The sequence below is a fragment of the Cucumis sativus genome, chromosome 6 (assembly GCF_000004075.3).
Source record: "Cucumis sativus cultivar 9930 chromosome 6, Cucumber_9930_V3, whole genome shotgun sequence".
Classification (NCBI taxonomy): Eukaryota; Viridiplantae; Streptophyta; class Magnoliopsida; order Cucurbitales; family Cucurbitaceae; genus Cucumis; species Cucumis sativus.
In genome coordinates, this window is record NC_026660.2 from 1,614,087 (window position 1) to 1,635,929 (window position 21,843).

Sequence of the window (21,843 nt, forward strand, 5' to 3'; positions counted from 1 at the left end):
CTACTTTTAGTATTTTTCTCTCCTTTTTTGTTATACTGCTTTTTACTATTGATTTTAAAATCTACCCATAACATACATCCTCATCTTATACACACGTACACATAACACCTTCACTTTCAAGTTTCGAGGTAACTTAAGTAATTAACATGATATATTTCATATTTAATTAGTGTGTTGTTAATAATTGTATCTTCTCTAAGCATAAAACATCGATATTAGAAGGTACGTAATGTTTTATCAAGTTTTTAAAGTATGAAAATGAGGTGGAAATTTTGAATCAGACACTATTGTTAGCTGATATAATTTTTTGTTTACATAAAATAGGTTTCATACAACTGTATGGAGATGGTTGCCTAAATAAGATTTTTTTTTTTTTTTGTATCGATTAATATAAAAAAATCTAAAATATGAAGAAACTATGTACTGTCTTCTCATGGGTTGTGATTAAAGGCTCTCAAACATCAAACCATGATATTGTTGCAAGAGTATTGCAAAGATATTAACATAATTAACTAACACAATTTTTGTTATCGTTTTTTTTTTCTTTTGTTATTATTTCTAATTATTATGCATTTAACTGTTCTAAAATGCCTAAAAAAAGTCAGAGAATTTGCGTATCGAGCGTATAGATTGTAGCCCAAAGAAAAATATGGGTCCAGATTCGTATCTTCAAACAATTGAGCCTCACCACGATAAATTGGGCCGATAGCATGAACTGGGGTTTGGGTTGCAATCCGCCATAAAACCCAATTGTTGTATTGAAAAAGAAAAAAAAAAGGATAAACCGTCTAAATAGCAAAATAGTAAACAACAAGTTGAAAAATAGCCAATCTTATGAACACTAAGATTTATAGCCAAACTACCAGCTACATGCTATTTTTTTTACTATTTTATATCCGATTATAGCCCTTTATATAAGATCATTTTTTTTCTTATTGACACAGTGCATTTGATTAGGTAAAAAAAAACGAGGCAGAATATCAAAGATTCAAGAGTACAGTCTATTTGTAAACAACATTCTGCTTCGTTACATCTTAACTAAATATCATATTTTATTATTGGAGAATATTGCACTAACATCATTGTAATCTCTAGGATTTTTAGAATTTGAATAAATTAATTAACAAATTATTTCTATAATTCATAAATATTTTAACAATGATTTGAATTCAAATTTTATACAACCCCTCAAGTAATAGCAAAGATAAATTGAATAGTTTCGAATTCTTTATATTTCATACTATTTATCAAAACCTTATTAAATTAATACATAACACTAATGGAACGGTAGACATGCATAACGTAATAAGGACCAAACTTTACTCTAATTGTAACTAAACACTTTAGTAATTAACATACATTACAATCTCAATTGATACAAATATAGTATTAAAAGAAAAACTCACATTTAATTCTTTTGTTTATGTGTAATCTCCTCACAAACTCTTTGTAATCTTCTCACGAAATTGAAGTCGGAACTACCACTAGTGTTGACTCGCTATTCTCCGTACTTAGAACCGGGTTGTGAAATTTGTTCGATGAAGGAATTAGAGAGAGGTGAAATTTTGAGGATGAACTTAGCTTGGAGATTTTTGTTGAGAGTAAAAGGTTTATTTTTGTAATTCCTAATTACAAAATTAATTATCTAAAAAAAAAAACCAATAGTCCTCTTCCCCCATTTGCAACAATCCATTGTTCAAGCAAACTAGCATGCATGTAATGGGATTCTTTTATCTTAGCACTTGACATTTCATTAACTATTAGTGGGCTAGGTGTCTTACATGCAATAAGCCACTTGCATATCACATGCAAGTGATAAACTTGCCAAATCTCAACAAATATTATTAATTTAAATTAGTTTAAGATCAATATGGTCATTTGATATTTAAATCAAATTCAAAGTTTGACTTTTTGGAGTATAAAGTCAACATTTTGATTTTTTACCATTTTGTCCGTCTTGATTAGTTTTGACCTCCTGAACAAGAATCTGCATTCGTTTTCTCAAAATTCAAATAACATTTTAATATAAAGTCGGTAAAAAGTTTGACTTTTCAAAGTCAAAAGTCAACATTTTGACGTTTCACATCTTTGATCACTTTCATCAATTACAAGCTTTTGAATATGAATATGTATTCATATTTTTAATATTTAAATCATATTCAAACACGAAGCTCTCTTTTAAGCTTATAATTGACAGTTATATCAAATATATTCGTCAGTTTCTTTCTCTTTATCTAATTCAAACAATTCGAATTATTCTATCATAATGTTCTAAGTTGATTTCTTGTGAGCTAGCAAGGGAACCTAACGGACCTATAGATCATAGACTCAAACGATTTGAGATTAGCTGGTTAAACTCTTTAGATCGAGTTAATCAACACTTTAGACCGAGTTAATCAATCTTCGTTAACTAAGACGAGTCATTCCACAAAAGTTCCGTAGTTGCACTGCCCTCACTATAGATATATTTGTCCATGTGATATAACCATGATAAGTAAGTTAATCTTTCACATGTTGTTTATAACCTCGACTAGGTCAAAGTATCGTTTTACCCCAAGACTATATCTTACTCCTTAAGTCACACTGATCCACTATTGAACAATTGGTTTTAGGTCTAACCTAAAACTAAATCCCTCTTGAGCCAATAAAAGGGTGGGACCCCTTATTCAAGAATTGGATTTAGTCCTTAAGGGAACAACATATCTACTATCCCTAAAACATGTAGGAGTGAATTTCGTCTTGCACCCTATGGCCCTAGTTATCCATTTGACTTTACCCCCCAAAATGGTAGGCTTATTGGGTTAACACCATTGAGTTGCCCTCACCTATGCAGATCTAAGGTAATCGACCATATGGATAAATCATTACTGTGGCATGATTTGTTTGTACAACATCATCAAGATCTAGCTTAATCTTTTTGTCTAGAGTCAATTTCAAAACCAACTCTTTCAATACAAAATATTTCTCTACGTGATGACTACGACCCAATGATATTTGTAGTAATTGGACCTATTTGCTTAGTGGGCTTGTGGGCCTTTATGCTCGTTGGACTTGGATTTGGATCCATTATCCTTGTTGATCCAATTTTTATATTTAGGGCTTGAATTGGGTTGGATATGAGAAAATTTAATTACCCAAACCCAATCAAATTATAATTATCACAATTTTGCTATGATACATGGGTGATTTAATTGGTTGAAATCTCGTGCTCAATAACTGTGTTTAAAAAATCCAGTAGCCTTACAAATGTGTGATACATTTAAATTACAGTATACGTGAAAATAATAACATACCACATAAATATGAGGTTTTTCAAACTATACAAAATATTTAAATGGATTTTTCTCGAGATTTAACGAGATTACCACACAGAATATATGCAAAACCCTAATCTTGTGGCATCTCGGTGCAATTTTGCTCGAGTTTTATTGCTTATTCATGCAATCTCGATCAAGAATGTCCCGAGATTTCCTTGAGATTCATCACGGAATACTGATGTACGCGTGTTTTCTTTTTCTTGCAGATGACTTTTGTCACAAAATGCAAAGTTTAGGAGTATTTTTTTTATAATTTAGTCAAGAGGAGGCATGAAAAAAAAAACACGTGTAAATAGTATTCTGTGATGGATCTCAAGGAAATCTCGAGGCATTCTCGACCTAGATTCATCACATAAATACAAAGTTGGAGTATTTTTTATAAACTCTAGGAATCTCGGGACAACGATGTCCCAAATTATATAAGGGCGATTGCAAAAATAGCAAAAAAAAAAAAATGATAATATGACTCATGTCACTATGTTTTCTAAATTTCAAACGTAGCAAATTTAGAAATTGATAACTCTTTGATACTCCCTCCGATAGCCGTTTGATATTTTTAATTACTTCATATTTATTTACAATATGAAAAAAATGTGTCATTGTCTATTTTTTGTTCTAAATATTTTTGTCATCTAATACAATTTTCCAATTATATAGTTTGAAGCGATGAATAATAGATGTGGATACATATTGACTACCACCCTATGTGATTGGGGAAAAGGTGAAGTCCATCTAATCAAAAGAATCAGACGGTAAAAAATTATTCCCGGTTGTTATGGTGGCTGGAACCGAATCCACCGTATAAAAGTCTTCCTAATTCTTCTATTAGGTTTGTCATTGGAATTGGAAAAACAATTGAGAGAAAGAAAAATGGCAGGTGAATCGTCTTTGTTCAAGTTCTTGAGCCCAGGACGCCGTTTCCAATCTACGGACATCCAGGCCGCCGCCGGCTGGGGTGTCGCCGCCGCCACAACTGCTCTCTGGGTCATTCAGGTTTTCACCTTTTCTAAATCCTTTGATCTATGCATACTTTTGTTTCTGATTTCCACAGATTTATGAAGTGAATCTTTTGACTTCCTGTGTTGAATTAAAGGATGCATCGATTTTCTTGAGAATTGATTCTTGTTTCTGCTTTATTACCCTTGCCACCTTAATGGTTTCTATTTCAAGTTTTGGACGACCTACTTTGGCGTATTCGGATCTCTATTTTTTCTCCTGCCTTGATATAGTGATTACACAGTTGAGATCTGAAAGAAATTTATTCCTTTTGAATTATGGTGTCTACGAACATACGTATTCCCCGTTGACGAGGAGCCTAGATATTCATTTCAGTTCTCTTTTACTATTATCTTCTTTTTGGTTGTTGATCGAGCACAAAATGATACTCTTGCCCATCTTTGGAAGATAACTGGTAGAACTCTTGAAATATTAAAAAATGGAGTGTAATAATTCTTTTCTCACTCTATATTTGTTTTGAACGAAGGACACAATTCTACAACCTTTAGAACAGTTCTTCTTCAAGTTATCTTTATTTATATGCAGCACCATGTTAGACATTGAATCTCACAGGTTTCTAAAAAGTTGTAGTAGTTCATTATATGTGGCTCCATGTCCTGCCGTCCTCATGATCACAACTCTGGTTCCACATTGTAAGTTTTGTTTACTTCAGATTCCAATCCAAGTTCAGCTTTCAGTGTTATGGAGCTTTTATCCATCAAAACCCTACCTCAGCAGAAGTTTTGATCCTCTATCCTTGCTATTTCTACACTCTTTTCCAAGTTCCGTAATTTTATCGATATAGATGGCTTCATTTGTTGGATTTAAACCATTAGTGAACTTTCTAACTGTACCTGCTGCAAAATTTCCATCGAAGACACTGCCAACCAAAATCTTAATCTAACTTCCATCAATATTCTTAAACAGTCCTGGGGTATGGTAAAAAACTTTGTTGTTTGCACCTTCTACCCAAGATTCTGTCCGTTAGTCCACTGAACAAGGTGAGAGGCTTACCACAAAAGTTCACAAGTGATGTCTTGAACTCCTAGGATCCGGCATTCATTTTGCAGTGAAGTATTGTTCTGCTCTAAACGTATTCTCCTCTCAATTGCTACTTTTTATTGAAAGACCTCTCACAATGTTGGTTGTTTCTTTCTAGAACAAGCCACTCCACTGATTGACGACCACACTTGGATTCTACTACTGCAAAACTCAAAATCGATTTCCCTTAATCGCCCCCCCAATCACATGTTTCGTGCACTTCTTTCTAGGAATCCCCAAGATTGAAGTGCTCCAATGTCACAGCTGATAGATCCCTTGTCATTTTATTTAACCAATTTGATTGTGATGGTATGGGGTTTTATTAGCTCAGCCCTCTTTCTCTGCTTCTCATATTCTCTTTCTACATGCTTTGTAAACGTCCCCAACTCTTCTTCCTTAACTAACGGCAATTACATCATTTCCTCTCTTTTTCTACTGATTAGGATCACCTGTTTTTTTTCTTGTTTTCCCAACTAAACCATAATGGACTTGTGTTCTTTGCTATGTGTTTCTTGCAAATTATTGATTGGGAAAAACTGTTACTTTTTCGCCATCTACAAGTTTTTGGGTTCCAGATGTGCTCCATTACCTTTGATAAGGAGAATGCATTATCCTACCTTGGCTGGCTTTTTATACATTGTTATTTTTGTAAATTTTTCTGCAAATAAATGGATAGAGATTTGATCCTACAACCGACATAAGGTGTAAGAATGTAAGTAGAGTCTGTATGATCGCATCTTTCAGCTTACCGCTTAGTGGGGATTGATCGAGCAGACTCTTACCTTGATCACTTGCTATGCTTATGTTGGTTAAGGTTAACTTTCAGTACTTCTGGTCTTTTTACTATGACTTTTTGTATCCAATATAAGATGCTTAACCTCTATAACCCCGAAAATGCTCTCTGCCTTGTAGTAGAAAAAAATTAATTATGTACATTTCCCCTTAATGTTTGGTGAGGCTGCAAACCAACCTAAATTGTTTGAGTTGTTAAAGTATCATTGCTTGCCTAAACAGTTTGTTCCAATTAATTTTGTACTATATGCTTGAAATGTTATTAGTAACTATACTTGTAGAAAATGAACTGTATATGGTCTTTCCTCTTTTTGAGGCACCTCTGTGGTGCATTAATAGGATGTTTAAACGAATCTAATGACTTATTTTTCTCTTTTGGACTCTTTGCAGCCATTTGACTGGATCAAGAAAACGTTCTTCGAGAAGCCACAAGAGAAATGAATTGTTATTTTGTGAAGACTCACCCCAGTTTTTGTTAATAAAGTATCAGTTGATTGCTTTGCCGCAAATGGGTAAACTGCAGAGTTCATTGGAATAACATGTTTTGTAATAGAATCTCTTTTGATTAAAATTGAGTTCTTCCGTTTGAAATTTCAGCGATAACCATTTGAACTTTTGTTTTTGTGTTTTTTTATCCCTTTTAGATTAAGGTTATACACGTCACTTACATCCATCAGTTTCTATATGTTGTCATGTTTTAAGAGCAAGCTATGTTTGGACAACTAAAAAGAAAATGGTTTTTTTTTTGTGTTTAGAATTTTACTGATTGTTCAGGTCTTTCTTAAGTTCATATTTAAAAAACTAAAACAAAACTGTTGTCTAAGGGACTTACAAGTTTGGTTGATACTCGTTCTTCCCCCCTACTCCATTTTCCAGGATGTTTTCTTTGGTTAATTTGTTACTTGGGTCATAGGCATTTGAGGGAGAAGATTCAAACTTCTATGAAATATTAAGTTTCACGAATTTCATTTTAGTAATGTTTTGTCCTTATAAATCCAACTCTTTCTCAAGGAAATTATTATTCTCTTACAACATACCCTTTCTTTTATCCAGTAACATTTTCTAAACGTTGATAATATAGCCTATGAAACATCAATTTTTTAACATCTTTGAAGCTAGATAATATAGCTTATAAAATAAATAAATTAATAACTTAACATTGACTAGAAGACAATAAATTAATTAAATTATTTGTTAGAGTATTATAGTTATATGATCTAATGTTCTGTATTAAAACAAGTAGATATCAAGCTAGGAATGTGAAAACATCTTGCCATCTAATTTTGTTTCTTCTTTTTTTGTGACATAGTCTATGATTTTTGTTTCCGAAGCTATTCCTTTAACATTCTTTAATTAGTATCCTTAACACTAATTTTTAAGCAATAGGTTTATATTTAAACATTAATTTCCAATGATTGAAGTCCTTGTGCAATCTAGTTTAGGAATAATTTTCTATTTTTTGCATAATAAACATTTTAAATTAAAAGCCTATTTCCTTTTAAGATTTAGATTACTTCGAAATCCTTTTAAATTTAATTTCTCAAAAGGAATTTGTTGGATTAAATCTGAAAAACGACGTCGTTACAGTATGAAGTAGAATTCAATCCAATTTACTGAAGAGTGAAGGTAAAAAGGACTAGGTGAAATACCTAAAAGCCCATTCCTATTCTTACGCAATCCGTGGATAAATAGGTAAAATCCAAAGGTGTTTTGAGTTTTGACCTGTTCTTTCGTTATAGGTTCTTACCATTATCCTGTATAACACGTGTTTCATCCTAGTCCGTCGGATCAAACTCCCCTCTTCCTTCCTTTACCCTATTTCCCTCATCCCCAAGACCTCTTTTCAATTTCCTTACTTCCTCCGCCGCCGTCTCTCTGCCGAAAAGGGGTTTTTCCGGACCTCATTCCGATTGATTTTCCCTTCTGCTGCTCTCCGTCTTCACTGCTTTAGTTCCTTTAGCGAGGGGTTTTTCTGTCGCCGACTCAGATCTCTGTAAGTGATACTCATTCGAATCGATATTTGGATGTCTTTTGATTCGTTACTTTTCCTTTGCTTGTTCATTGAGAAAAGAAGTTGATTCGATTTTGATTGCAAAACCTCCTTTTTGCGTTCATGCGTTTGTTTGTTTATATCTTTATGTTTTTTTTTTTTTTTTTGTTGTTGTGGTTGTTGGGATCTGATCGCTCTTTTCTTCGAATGTGGTGGATAGATAATATAAAAAATCCGAGTTGGCGGTGGTTCGATGGAGAATGAGCTGGTGGAATTGTTTGAAGCGGCGAAGAAGGCTGCAGATGCCGCTGCAGCACCATCAAATGATGGGGGAGCCGAAGAAAGTCGTTGCCTTGATGCCCTAAGGCAGCTCAAGAAATTCCCTGTTACTTATCAAATCCTTGTTTCCACTCAGGTTTTCTTCTCATTAGACTTGAGATTTGTTTCTTTTGTTGATGGTGGGGGGACAGTGAGAATGTAATTAGCAAGTTTATGAAATTATGCATGGTTTTTATTATGAATTTAGCTTAAATTCATCGTCTGCTTGCTTACGAATTGGTTTCATAACGAATTGAGTTCACTCGATTTCATACGTTGTTTATGTCGTTCACGTTCACGTAACAAAGTCATCTCATTTGTGATCCTTGTCAATTTCGGGGAGAGAATAATGGCAGGATTTTCCTAGTTAATTAGGCCCCATTTGAATTGACTTTTCAAGTGTTTATGAGCATTCTTTTTCAAGAGATACACTTATATAAAGACTTAAGAAATCAATCCATCAATAATCTTTTGTTTCATCTTTGTAATTGACATCACTTTTGCCTGTATTGATTGCTTATTTATATTGTTTTCTATAGGTTGGGAAGCGTCTTCGGCACCTCACTAAACACCCCAAGAAGAAAATACAGGAGCATGCTTCTGACCTGATTGAGATGTGGAAGGAGATAGTAATCAAGGAGACTAATAAGAACAAGAAAAATGGAAATGCCAGCAGTAAAGATTCACCTAAAATTGGTTCTCCCAGTGCAGAATCAGTTAAGGTGGAGAAGTTTCAAAAATCATCTTCCATGAAGGTTGAGAGAGTTTCCAAGGTTGAGCAATTTGATAGGAATGGTGCCACAAGCTCTGTAAAATATTCCAAATCAGAAAGCGTGGTCTCGGAGAGAAACTCTGTGAAGGTTGAGAAAACTGATTCAATGGTCAAGGTTGAAAGGGTAGTTAAAGAAGAGAAGAAACCATCCAGTGGCGCAGCTGCACCTCCAAAACTTACTTCCATGATTAAATCAAAAGATGCTGCTCGAGACAAAATTAGAGAACTTCTCTTTGAGGCTTTCTCCAAAGTCCCTGGTGAAGCTGATGAAGAATTTATGGATGAGGTTAATGCAAGTGATCCTATCCGTGTTGCTGTTTCTGTAGAATCCGTGATGTTCGAAAATTGGGGAGGTTCTACTGGTGCACAGAAGGCCAAGTATAGATCTATAATGTTTAACCTCAAGGATCCAAAGAACCCAGACTTTCGAAGAAAAGTTCTTCTAGGACTTATAAAGCCAGAAAGGATGATCAATATGAGCACAGCCGATATGGCAAGCGATCAGAGAAAACGTGAAAATGAAGAGATTGCACAGAAAGCTTTGTTTGATTGCGAGCGTGGAGGAGCACCAAAAGCTACTACCGATCAGTTCAAGTGTGGTCGATGTGGTCAGCGCAAAACAACCTACTATCAATTACAGACGCGGAGTGCGGATGAACCTATGACGACGTTTGTAACTTGTGTAAACTGCAATAACCATTGGAAGTTCTGCTGAGTCTATTTTGAGATGCTGAAAATGTTATTGTTTGGAACAATCTACTGAGCAATTAGTGTTATTTTGCCCTGACATTGGTTGCTGCAGTTTGTAATCTCGTTCCACATTGTTACATTTAGAACGTAGGAGCTTTTCTGTTGTAGGATGTCTTAAGTGCCAATTTATTAAGAAATTCAGTGTATAAACTTGTTTTATTTTTATTTTCTTTGGTATTTTTATGAGTTTCATACAGTTACAAGGATCTCTTTAACTCAACGGTTCAACTAAATTGTTTGTTAAATTTGTCTAAGAGCATATACGAGAGATTCTGATTTTGACTGTAGTGGATTCCTTTATATTAATTGTTCATAATTCAGTGGCCCCACTTATCATATGAAATGAAGTAAACGTGTCATTGATAAGGGCAAGAGGGATTTTTAAATTAGTGCAACATAAGGAAGACTAAAGACTATATGACAAATCCCTAACATGGTGATTACATTAACGAGGCCAATAAATAGCTTTATTATGCTCATTCAGTGACATAATGAAATAATTTGTAATCTAAGAATCAATCATCCTACATGGTATTTGTCCGAGTCTTCTCTCAGCTGCTGTGGTAGCAGTCACATGTCTTGGTGTTTCATTTCCCTTCTCACAACTTATTTTCTCCTAATGGTGATTCTTTGCATTTCCAGTGATGAATGAAGTGCTCGCTCTGTTTCTATTTAGCTTTTATATCTTCTCTTCTACTGTCTATTTAACCTACAATATAAGCCTAGAACAAGAACATGAAATTGTGAGGAACTATTATATCATTATATGCTCAATATTATTGGAAAGTTATCAGAAATAATGCATTGAAGTTTTTATATTATAAAACTAACACCCATAGTAAGGTTGTTAGAAATACAACCAATACCAAGATGTACCAAGAATGTTCAAAACAATCAATAAATTAAAAAAATATATATATTTTTTTGACTAAATCTCGATGGTCGATCTCGTTGAAGAAAGACCAGAAAAACTTGTTTTCAAAGATGATACTAGTTTTGAGTTATTCAAATTATCATCTTACCTACCTCACTTTCATCCAGGTAAAGGTAATGTTGTTGGGAGCAAAGACACGAATTACAACGTAAAGAATATGGACTCAACTAGAGAACAAGACCTTTTGCTTTCAAAGCGGCTTTTTAACTAAGATAGCCTAAAATGCTATATCTTATTACATGATGGACCTAAAATTTTAATAAATTTCACAAGTGTCTTAAGTGGGTTTATATATTACATATATACCCGTTCCTATTATTAAATTGATTATAAAAAAAACTATAAATGGAAAAGATCGTAGGTTACGGTTTTTGGAAAGAAATCAATCACGATTCAAACTTTCCTTTTTCGAATACCGTGGTTTACTTCTATTATATTTGCACAAGCAACCGTTTATACTGAGAAATTTTAGAGATTTCGACGGTCAAGAAGAAGTTCGACAGCCGACAAAGCCAGTAATTTTTCGATAGAATCTGGGTCTAAATTTCAAGGTTAGTAATGTATATTTCAAAAACAGTACGAAGATTAGAGTATACTGAGTATTAAATTATACTTAATTAATTATTAATGTATGATTATACATAATTATTAAATTATTTTATATTGAAAAATATTTTATTTTATATTTAATTAATAAACTATTTTTAAATTATTTTTTATTATTATACATTAATTAATAAAAGTTGAGTGTAATGTGAATAAGAAAATAATTTGACTAATTAGGATGAAGTTATAATTATCGTATAAATTTACACCATCTTAGGCAAGAAAATAAATTTTAATTTATGACACTTATCAAATTTCGTAGTAAATTTAGTTTATTTATGAAATTTCGTAGTAAATTTAGTTTATTTAGTATCCGCCTACTACTTATGCTTTCAAATCTATATACATGATCCACCAGATTGGTTTTAGATAGCAGGTATATTTTATTGTTTATAACAACACAAACTAACATTGTAAAATTTCTCTATGCTTTTTGTATGAAGGACAACAATTGCAATACAACTAAATTAGCCCGTAGAACTGAATATCATGAAACATGCGTTGAAGATAATGTCCTCAAATAAAATTACATACATACATCCCACATTCCACAACTCATCTATACTAAACTATTATCTAGGAAACATGTTAAAGCTCTCTTACCCTCACGTTTCCCATTTCTCTACCCCACAACACCCAACAATAAGAAAACAAGCTTTAGACATCATGAGGCTCTTATCGTTTACAAAGAGTACATGAATGAAAAATCAAGCAGCATTTTTGAAAGAAGGAAAGACGTGACACATAAAAATGGAGAACTGAGTGTACACAATAAACAAATAGAGTTGAATAATAGTATAAATTTAAATCCTAAACTTTCATAAATGAATCAATTTATGTCAAAAATGCCACAAATATTAGATATCTACTTGTTTAGAACCCTAAACTAACATTCAATATATATATATAAGAATACATTGTTGGGAAGCATTCTCAAGTTACAAGGACAACCTAAAATGGAAAAAGAAAAAGTAAGAACTGTCTAAGCCGACACAAATTCACCATGATTAAGTTGCTAGCTTTGCTTTGGTTTGGCCAAAAAAGCTATATACTTCTTGTGTTCTTGCTTGTATCTTTTCCACTCTCTCACTGCTGCCAAAATTACGTGCAAAGCAACTGGCAAGAAGAAAGGCTGTCCAAAGAAAGACAAACATAACTATGGGGTTTCAAAATGCCGTCTATAAAGCTAAAGCCATTTTCTTTGTAATCCCAAAAATGTGTAACCTATGTTCGAAATTTAGGTTTTCTATATCAATGATAATGTTGCACAGATATTAGTGTTTATGAAACCATACAACCTTTCTTTTCTACTGCTATATTATATATATTTCGCCTTAATTTAATAGATTTTAATCATATCCCTAAACTTTAAACTATATTCCAACTTAGTTGATACCATCAACACTGTTAACAGAAGGTTGCAATGTCATTTTATAGCCTGAATCAAGATGTGACTAAGTGACAACTAAACAAAGTGTCAAACCATGAGAAACGTCATGATAAAATTCTAGTGATCATGTTACCAGATATTTCTTAGAATTCATGACAAACTATGAGCTTGTCATGTCAACATTCAAGTTTAGTGTTAATGTAAAGAGTCAAGATATTAAATAGAAAGTAAAAGATTAGAGATGCAATCGGAATCTGTTAAGTTGAAAAAACCCGATGATATTATGCTCAAACTAGTAGACTAAATTTATAATTTAATCTAACATGAATTATAAATACAAAGATACTATAAACATAAGTGTAGGAACCAATAATCATACCGAGTAGACAGCAAAGCAGTGCTCAAATGAAAAATAGCTGACTGACATTATTGATGGGTGAAAAAATGCATCTTCTGCTAGTGACCTTGCTTGCCTGGAAGATACTGATAAGGAAGAGGAACTCAGTTCAGAATTTTAATTAATTCAATCAGAATTACAGTCAACAAATCAATGACCATATAGTAATGAGAGAAGGATCATACTGGCTGCTGCATCAAAAACTCCCATAGAGGCATTTTTCTGGGCCAAATTTGCAGCCTCGAGAGAATATTTTACCTGATCAAGACAACAAAAAATTAAGACCTCATATTATACACCATGGAATACAAGTAAATAAAAAGGGCCACGCCTGTATTCAAAACCTCCAATTAAATAAAAGAGAAACCCTGTTTATAATTGAGGCACCAAGTTTTCATTTTTTTGATTGAATATACAGCTCTCTCATTTCAAATGTAGGATGTCCTTCAAGGATAAATTATAGCACGTTGTGTGGCAGTCAACCAGTAAGGACATGATCCAAAAAGGATCATAGAAAATGGGCATGTGAAAAATGCTGTATGTTTTAGTGAGCACCGACTTCAAGAGACAGCCATCCATGGTGTTCCTTTTGAAGTTTGACGTGGTTATTCAAGCCAGAATGGACACTGGGCAAGCTCCAAAAGAAAAAGTCAAACTTTCAGGGGTTTGACCTTCCATATATTTTTGAATGAGAAGGTACTGAAATTTTGGATCGGAGCCATGAGATATTTTGTGAGACATTTGGCAGAGTAACGCAATTTCCAAAGGCATTAGTCTTTGCTTGAGTGAAGCGAAAAGGTTGAGAAAATCTGAGTTGATGCAGCTCACACTTGGATCTCTGTGTGCAGCTGATTTCCTATAAACGTCCAATTGGCCAATGATCCCAATGGCTTGACCATGTCTCTCAAATGATGGCCTCATTTTTAGGTATGTTCTTAAGTTCATTACAAATCCATAGGCCTTCCAAAAGAGAGGTGTTGGATCCATCACAAACATGAATGATTTTGCTGTAGACAAGATCTTTTTTGGGGGAAAAGAGAATCCAGTGGTCCTTTTGACAAATAAAGCAGAAACTTTTGTTACTTGGTTATGTATTCCCCCACCTACCCACACACGGAAAGAAAGAGATGTGATTTGGTTTTCTCCCCTGTTTGGTTATTGTCCGAGGACTGAAGAAAATGCAAGGTTTAAGTTTTAAATGACCAGATAGAAAATATTCTCTTGTCTGGCAATAACCCATTATTGACTATAAAGCTTGACAGAGCTGACTAGGTTTCAGAGGAGAGAAAGAATAACATTCAGGCTGAAAAACACTACTAGAAACCATTTAAGAAATAAGTTTGGGGGAACCTTGAAGGTCACTACTTAGAATAACATCATACCAACAAAGTTCGGAAATTTCATACAAAGCTCAAGCATTTAGCGATTAGCAAAAGAATCTAACGTAAGTACGCCAATCAATCCAGAAAAGAAATGTAGAAAAAGATTTACAGACAAGCAATAGATTACCTGTTTTCCAATCTCATCAATGATAATCATCCTCGGCAGTGATTGAACCTGCACAACAAAGTAATCAAAGTTCGAAAAAAATAAGTAAACAAATAAAGGGACCAAGAAGAACAATTTTCACACTGCGGATCCTACTATGAACTCAACCAAGAATCAAGTACATACCAATCTAGAAAGAGATCCGAGGGATGAAGCACATGAATGAAGATTAAAACATGAATGCTGCCTCGATAGAAAATCCATTTCCCTACAGATGGGTCAATCATATAAATACATATATTTGACATAAAGATTATTGCAGACATTGCAAGGCTCAAAAGAACGAAGGAGCTTCATGAGACAAGTGGGTGTGCATTGAAAAAACTTGAATTTCTGTTAACAAAATATAGTTTGTTTGCAACATAAATATGATATCAATTAACAGGATATCGCTAGTAAGGGCTAGAATAATGGAATTAGTGAGATAAGTTTTGACAGCTGGTAATGAATCTAAAACTTAATCTTGAAACATAAAAGGGAAAAAACAAATATTTTCCTAACCATTCTGTAAAGCCTTTCTGACTGGTTAAAATGTTGAATGTGCCCGACAGACCAACATGTTGGGGATTGGACTTTAGACCAAAAAGTTGCCGAAATTGCCCCAGGAATACTTCAACAATTTTCTCGAGCTCCTGTTCCAGTATATAGGATCAATCATCAGAAAATTAGATAGAATACCCGAAGTTTGGTACATAACATCAGCATCTTACCGGATACAAAATCATATGCCTATGGAGCAGCTTACTTTCATGGTCTCTCAGGCAGCCTTTAGGGTTCCAAACAATTACGCCTCCCCACGTCTGCAAGATTAATTTGTACCTGATTTTGAGAAGTTTGACCCAAAAATCATATATGTAAACAGCAAAAAGATTGTCATACAGGAGATATAAACCCATTTGTTTCTGAAATCTGGCCATCAGGAAGCTGTAAAAGAAGAGGGCACTCCCTTGCTGATGGTATATATCTGACAACAACAAAAAAAAAGGCTAATGAAACAAAACTTGATTAGGAGTAATAATATAAATGAGCAGAAACAGATTAGCAGTTTTTCAACACATAAATGGAAAATACTCCTAGGTTCCTTCATTACAAATCTTATCCTTAACTGAACTTTATGTTTAAACATAATGGCCACTAACCTCTTCTTTCAATTCAAATCAACCAGAATAGACATCACCGTAAGAAAATGATAGTTATCTTCAAAAGGTAGAAATTGCTTTAAAGAATAAACTACAAGCTACTCATTGATAACCAAGCTAAGAGGGCTATTGTCTCTCCCAAAACAAAGGACGATAATATTGTTAGCAATGTAAATATCGGTAACTAAGACTTACGAATCTATCGATGGATATTCTGGGAAAAGACAAGGATATCACAGAAAATTTATAAAAATATTGTAAAATTTTAGAGAAAACTTATTTAAGTAATAAAATATGACTTTAAGTATATAAATCAATAATTATAAGCCAAATATGATTGGTAATGAAATAATAGATAATAGTGAAAACTGAAAAATGGTTATGAACTGAATATTTAGTTCAGGAGTTTACAATCAGTGAATTAGTGATCTAGTTTACAATCAAGTAGACTGATTTAAATTGTTCTAGTTTACAACCAATATTTTCCTAAAAAGTATGTATTTCTAATATATGAAGTAAAATCAAATTTCAGAATAAAAAAATTGAAAAAGTTAAAAACAGGAGGCAATTGGTAAAGAGAGGATTGAGATTATGGACTATTGAAGAGAAAAAACAACGGTAAATATAAATTATACAGTATAAAAAATTAAAAGAAGTATATAGTGAAAGAATTAAGAAAAATCACTAAGTGTGAATGAGAGAGAAAAAGACCCTAAATTATAAAAATAAAAATAAAAAAATTGGGAGATCTAAAAGAAGAAAAAAGAAAAAAAAAGTAATGAAACAAAAACGCTAAAAATTTTACACAGGTGGGTGTTGGACTTGCACGCTCATGTATAACTGCTTAACCATACAGCAACCAGGCAACCAACACACTTTATTGAGCAGTTGTGAAGAATAGGCTTTATATTTGATAAACGATGCGAAAAATTGGAAATGTCGACGACATTTCGGCAATATTCTGATGAAATATCACAAATTTTCATCTTTGCCCAAACTACCAACTGCTACTTAACTAAACTTCCTCATACTCATCTAAAGTAACAAAGATACAATTAACACATAAGGATCTAAAAACAGTTGGGGATTGTTTGGGACAAGGACTATCTAATGCTATAATAATCAACTCATTGTTATAATAAGTACTATTTTGTAATCCCTGGTCAAACACTATTTCAAAACTCCTACTTGCTACAGTTTTACTATTCCACATTTATCATTTTTTATTCTTTACTATAATGTTTTTTATTTGTTTATATATTCGTAACTGTTCGGCCAGCTTACGCATATCGGCTCATCTCATGGTACAACCAGCTTGAACCTACAACATTTGGATGCCAACGTGGAACCCATAACCTCTTAGTTAGTTATTAAGACTGTCTCCTTTTTTAACCCTAGGCCAATTTGGTGTTTACAATTTTCTTCTCAAACTAAAATAGTTTATATCTCTAACACGTAATATTATAACCCATACTAAAATAATCTACACTTCAACACAAACTATTATAACTCATACTCAACTATAATAACCTAGGATTATAATAACCAATTCTTTGCCTCAAACACCCCTTTAATAGTTATAAATAGCTAATTAGAGAGACATCCTAATTCTTATTCGCGGTCTTTCTAGCCTTCTGATATATACTTAGCTATCAGAGGCCTAACAGAAAACTCAAGTGATTCCAATTGTCAGATAGATCATGTTTGCATAACAGTGGGGAATCAAGGACAACGAATCTTCCCAACATAGTTATAGTGTAAGAGCTTGGCACAATTGGTATTTTAGATTGATTAAAAATGAATAAAAAGTGTGATATGAGTTAAAGGTTATACACCACAAAATGCAATATCTTTGACCTCCCGCCTGCTGCAATTGATGTATCCAAATGCCACTCGTTTGAATTCACCTATTAAATTTAAAAAAATAAGAAGATGCTTTAAAATAAATAAACAAAATGGAGGATGAGACCGCAATCCTACAACTCTAGACTGGATAAAGTGTGAAAAAAATGCATAACCGTGTGTAGTGTGGGAAACAGGCAAAGTGAGTAAACAAATAGAGACAGATATAAATTCAATACGAATAACGAAAACGTTAAGCCTGATAGAAGGAGGGATAAATCACCAACGAGCATCTATCTTTTTTTTCTTTTGAAGGTGGGGGAGAGAATAGTAAACTAAAAACTAAAAGAACCATACAAAAAAGGGAAGATCTTTAGTGTTGAAGATGTAGCTTTCCTGCTTGTTGTCCCAGTAAGAAAAGGAGGAGGTTGGCGTATGATATAAAACCTGGTCAGTGAATGGCAATTGGATTAGACTGAATACCTTGTCCGTGTATTTTCAAGGATTCTGGAAAATATTGAATTAGTTGAAAAACAGGAGAGTGAATGAACTGACAATAAGCCTTCCATGAGGAACATCATACCTGGCTCTCAACTGAGACATTTGCTATAGGTGTTAATTCCTCGATTAAAGGTTTCAATATAACTTCATCTACTTTTTGAAAATCCCTACGAAATAGCAGAGATTCATAATAGACAGACTGCAAAAACTAATGTACGAAAATTGCCTATAACTAGGAATATAATTCTCAATGGCAGAAATGAAAAATATCTTAAGCAGTCTAGTCATCAGAGCTGTTACAGCAGTCTCTGATATTGGGATTGTTGATAATTTAGGAATAGAAATGACTTCAAGTATTTAGGAAGGGAGATATGTGAGGTTTGAGAGTGACAGACTGTATGTGTCTAATTGTCTTCATTCTTTCTTTATCTTGACTAGTTGGAAAGCTTTAAATTAACTATTAAAGCTTCTAAAATTGGAATGGGCAGCAAGCATCAAGAAGTCAATCCAAAATCATTCTAGCTATAGTTTCTAAGGATGAACAGAGAATCAAGAGTTACTAAACTAGCAATCTGCATGAAATATTCCCCACTTATCATGAGAAAAACTGGCAGAATTGTTAAATTCTCTATACGGTCTAATCCAATCAAGATATACTATTCAACACTGAAGCTATACCAAAAATCATCACCATAACGGGCCTAGACAATGACTTCTACATCATGATGCCAGTATGATCAACAAGAATTCAGGCCAAAGGAAGATGATACTAAAGAGAGCAACATACCAGTCATAAATCCAATCATCTGGATCTGCATTCAACAAATTAAAAGAAAGAAAAATCTTTCCATCAGCACCAACAGGCATAAACTCCCCGGGAATTAACCCATCCTCCGTTCCACCATTACCAAACAACTTAACAAAAGTTTCTGCTACTTTTGCTATGGCTTCCGCCTCTGAAACCCTCCCAACAATCCAACCATGACGATATTTTCCGATGGTAGCCTTCACATTCTCGCCCTTGTTCATAACCACTACACTATAAACTCTCCCACCAGAAGCTGGCTTATAACAACCTCCCAGAGCAACCTCCAAGAAATCATCGGCACTTTGAAGCCCATTTTCCAAAGAAGCAGCAAAATCAGAAGCACTGAGAGCTCCACAACGCCAAGAACACGAGGATGCGTCAGTGCGCGTCTGTGAGCAATCAGAACCCGATTCTATAACTACAGAGACAGCATAGTTGTTGCTGCAACTGCCACAAAGTGAGGATTTAGAAGAAAGTTTAGTCATCTCATCGAGGATAGACGATTTTAGCTGCTCGGCTCTAGAAGCCATGGAATCAAATCCAAAAAATATAACCCGAAAAGTACAGGGAAATTGCAACGGTGACGATTCTATATGAGAGGAGAGGGCATCGATGTCCTTGAACGGAAGTGGCGCGCGGTAGATTTCAACGGATTTCCATAGAAATGGAAGACCTGCAATAGAAAATCGCATGAATCATAGAGTGAACGAGATATTAACGATCACATGTGTTCCCATAGATAGGGAGAGAGAGAGCGTGAGACCTAAGAGGAAAGAGGAGAAGACGGAGATAGTAAGAATTAGGCGCTTGAATCCAGGCTTAGTGTTCCGCATGGTTTTGGGGTCGAACTGTGAAAGTCCGGCCTCCGATGATCCGGAGTCAAGTTGTGGAGGTTTCGAAGGTTCTGAGATTTCCGCCATTGCTGAATCAAACGGAAGTTGGGCTGGGTTACCGAGGCAGCTAAAGCTAATGCATAGAAGCTTAGCCGAAGATCACCTAATTTCCACTTCCAATTGTTAGCGTAATTAGGAGTTTTTTCATAGACCGGACGCGATGCGACTTAACATGCACACCTTGGTTAAAACGCATATAGTAAGTGAATGGATGAATTTACATGCTTAAATATCCGAGCTAGCTACTACTTGGCTTCGACTATTCCACATTAGAAAGATATTGTTATATACATTAATTTTTAGTCTAGTCAACAAGTTTTATTATGCAGTTGTTGCACTTTCAGGTGTTTCACAAGTGTCCATCAAGTGTCCAACACGTATGGGACATTAACACACTAGCAAAACTAAGTTGTAGAGATGACACATTCTCGAACATGTAAATCACTCCTGAGTAACTCCTAAATATATAATAGAACTAGGTAATTCGTTTCCGATTCATCTATCCATCCATTTGACAAGATATTACTGCCATGTTTTTCTCAATTTCCCTTTTTGACGGACAAAACAAGAGGCATAAATGAAGGGAAAGCAAAATCAATAAGAATTTGTTTTGATTGATTTTAAAAAATATATTTATTAAAAAGCTCTATTTAAAATAAACTTCAAAAGTTGTGATCTACTTCTTTTTAAAATAACTTAAATCTTAAATTAACACTTAAGAACATATTTACTAAACGAAAAGAAATAAAAATACAAGCATGTTTGAAAGAGTTGGGTATCTCTCCCACCACAATTACTATACCTTCTCCCTATTATACACCTACACAACATATACGGTCATTACTATTACTAGTACAACAAAATTAGAAAAAGAACACATCTCTCACCATCATCCTATGTTACATGTTCAATAGGTTAGCATACAAACTAATAAGTATTATAAATAAATAGATGTCCATCTTTAGTGTTTATTGTCAAATGTCAAAATATGACCATTCCATTTGTTGTTTATGTGTCTCAAGATAATACATTCTTAGTGTCCATGTAATCAATCATCTACTTGTCATTTTATCTAGAGGTCTTTGATGGATCTTGCAAGACACATAACATTGGGGAAAGATCCTACAACTTTGAAGACATTGAAAAATTTGAGTGTTTTTAAGAGTATCATTTTAGTAATTTTGTTGTTTATTTAATTGTTATATTATTATTATATTATATTTTATATCCATGTTTCGATTGTATGTCGTTGTCCTCGTCGATTTCATAACAATAAATAAAAGACATTTTTTAGGAAACAAGTTAGTAAAATTGGGAACAAAAGGAGAGAACAAAAGTAAAAAGAAAGAGATCATGAGAAGAGAAATAGAAATAGAAAGGAAAATTTAGGTAGTAAATTGAAACTTCAAATTAATGTATCGAAAAAGTAGAAATAGTTGGAGAAATTTTGAATATAATATGAACTATGAGTGTTCACGGTTCCATTCGGTTCGATTTAAAATTGAAACCACACCGAATTGCAAAATGCAAAAAAAAAAAAAAAAAACATCAAAAATCGAATCATATCGTCCATCTATGTCAAATCGAATTGAAACCAAACCACATATGCTGTTTGATTTCAATTCAGTTTTAAACTTTTTATGAACATTATATATAAATAAAAATGTGATATTTCATACGGGTTTATCGGAGATTGAGGAATTTCTTGGGGTTTGTTTAATTTGGTTTTGATGATGAGTTGTTCTTCAAGATTGCAATAGGCATTCTCAAACAAGGTTTCTGTTGTTCCACAATTGTTGTTTTTCAAGG

General features: G+C 33.7%; 2 protein-coding genes and 1 long non-coding RNA gene across 3 annotated transcripts; 2 read left to right on the forward strand and 1 right to left on the reverse strand.

The window, feature by feature from the left end:
- The first annotated feature begins 4,012 nt into the window (after nucleotides 1-4,012).
- LOC101216791 lies at nucleotides 4,013-6,819 on the forward strand. The gene is made up of 2 exons (XR_969690.2): nucleotides 4,013-4,310; nucleotides 6,537-6,819. It is a non-coding gene; the product is annotated as an uncharacterized LOC101216791 (long non-coding RNA).
- A 1,118-nt stretch (nucleotides 6,820-7,937) lies between these two features.
- On the forward strand, nucleotides 7,938-10,196 carry LOC101216554 (transcription elongation factor TFIIS). Its single transcript, XM_004138344.3, has 3 exons — nucleotides 7,938-8,139; nucleotides 8,357-8,551; nucleotides 8,994-10,196. Exons 2-3 carry the CDS (start codon nucleotides 8,390-8,392, stop codon nucleotides 9,939-9,941), a joined length of 1,110 nt encoding a protein of 369 aa, XP_004138392.1. The 5' UTR covers nucleotides 7,938-8,139; nucleotides 8,357-8,389; the 3' UTR covers nucleotides 9,942-10,196.
- A 2,092-nt stretch (nucleotides 10,197-12,288) lies between these two features.
- On the reverse strand, nucleotides 12,289-20,229 carry LOC101216305 (GPI transamidase component PIG-S). Its single transcript, XM_004138343.3, has 13 exons — nucleotides 19,905-20,229; nucleotides 19,121-19,814; nucleotides 18,416-18,500; nucleotides 18,190-18,279; nucleotides 17,824-17,897; nucleotides 15,731-15,815; nucleotides 15,562-15,651; nucleotides 15,353-15,483; nucleotides 14,978-15,059; nucleotides 14,813-14,860; nucleotides 13,489-13,561; nucleotides 13,286-13,389; nucleotides 12,289-12,648 (listed from the first exon to the last, which is right to left on the reverse strand). Exons 1-13 carry the CDS (start codon nucleotides 20,059-20,061, stop codon nucleotides 12,532-12,534), a joined length of 1,830 nt encoding a protein of 609 aa, XP_004138391.1. The 5' UTR covers nucleotides 20,062-20,229; the 3' UTR covers nucleotides 12,289-12,531.
- Nucleotides 20,230-21,843: the final 1,614 nt, after the last annotated feature.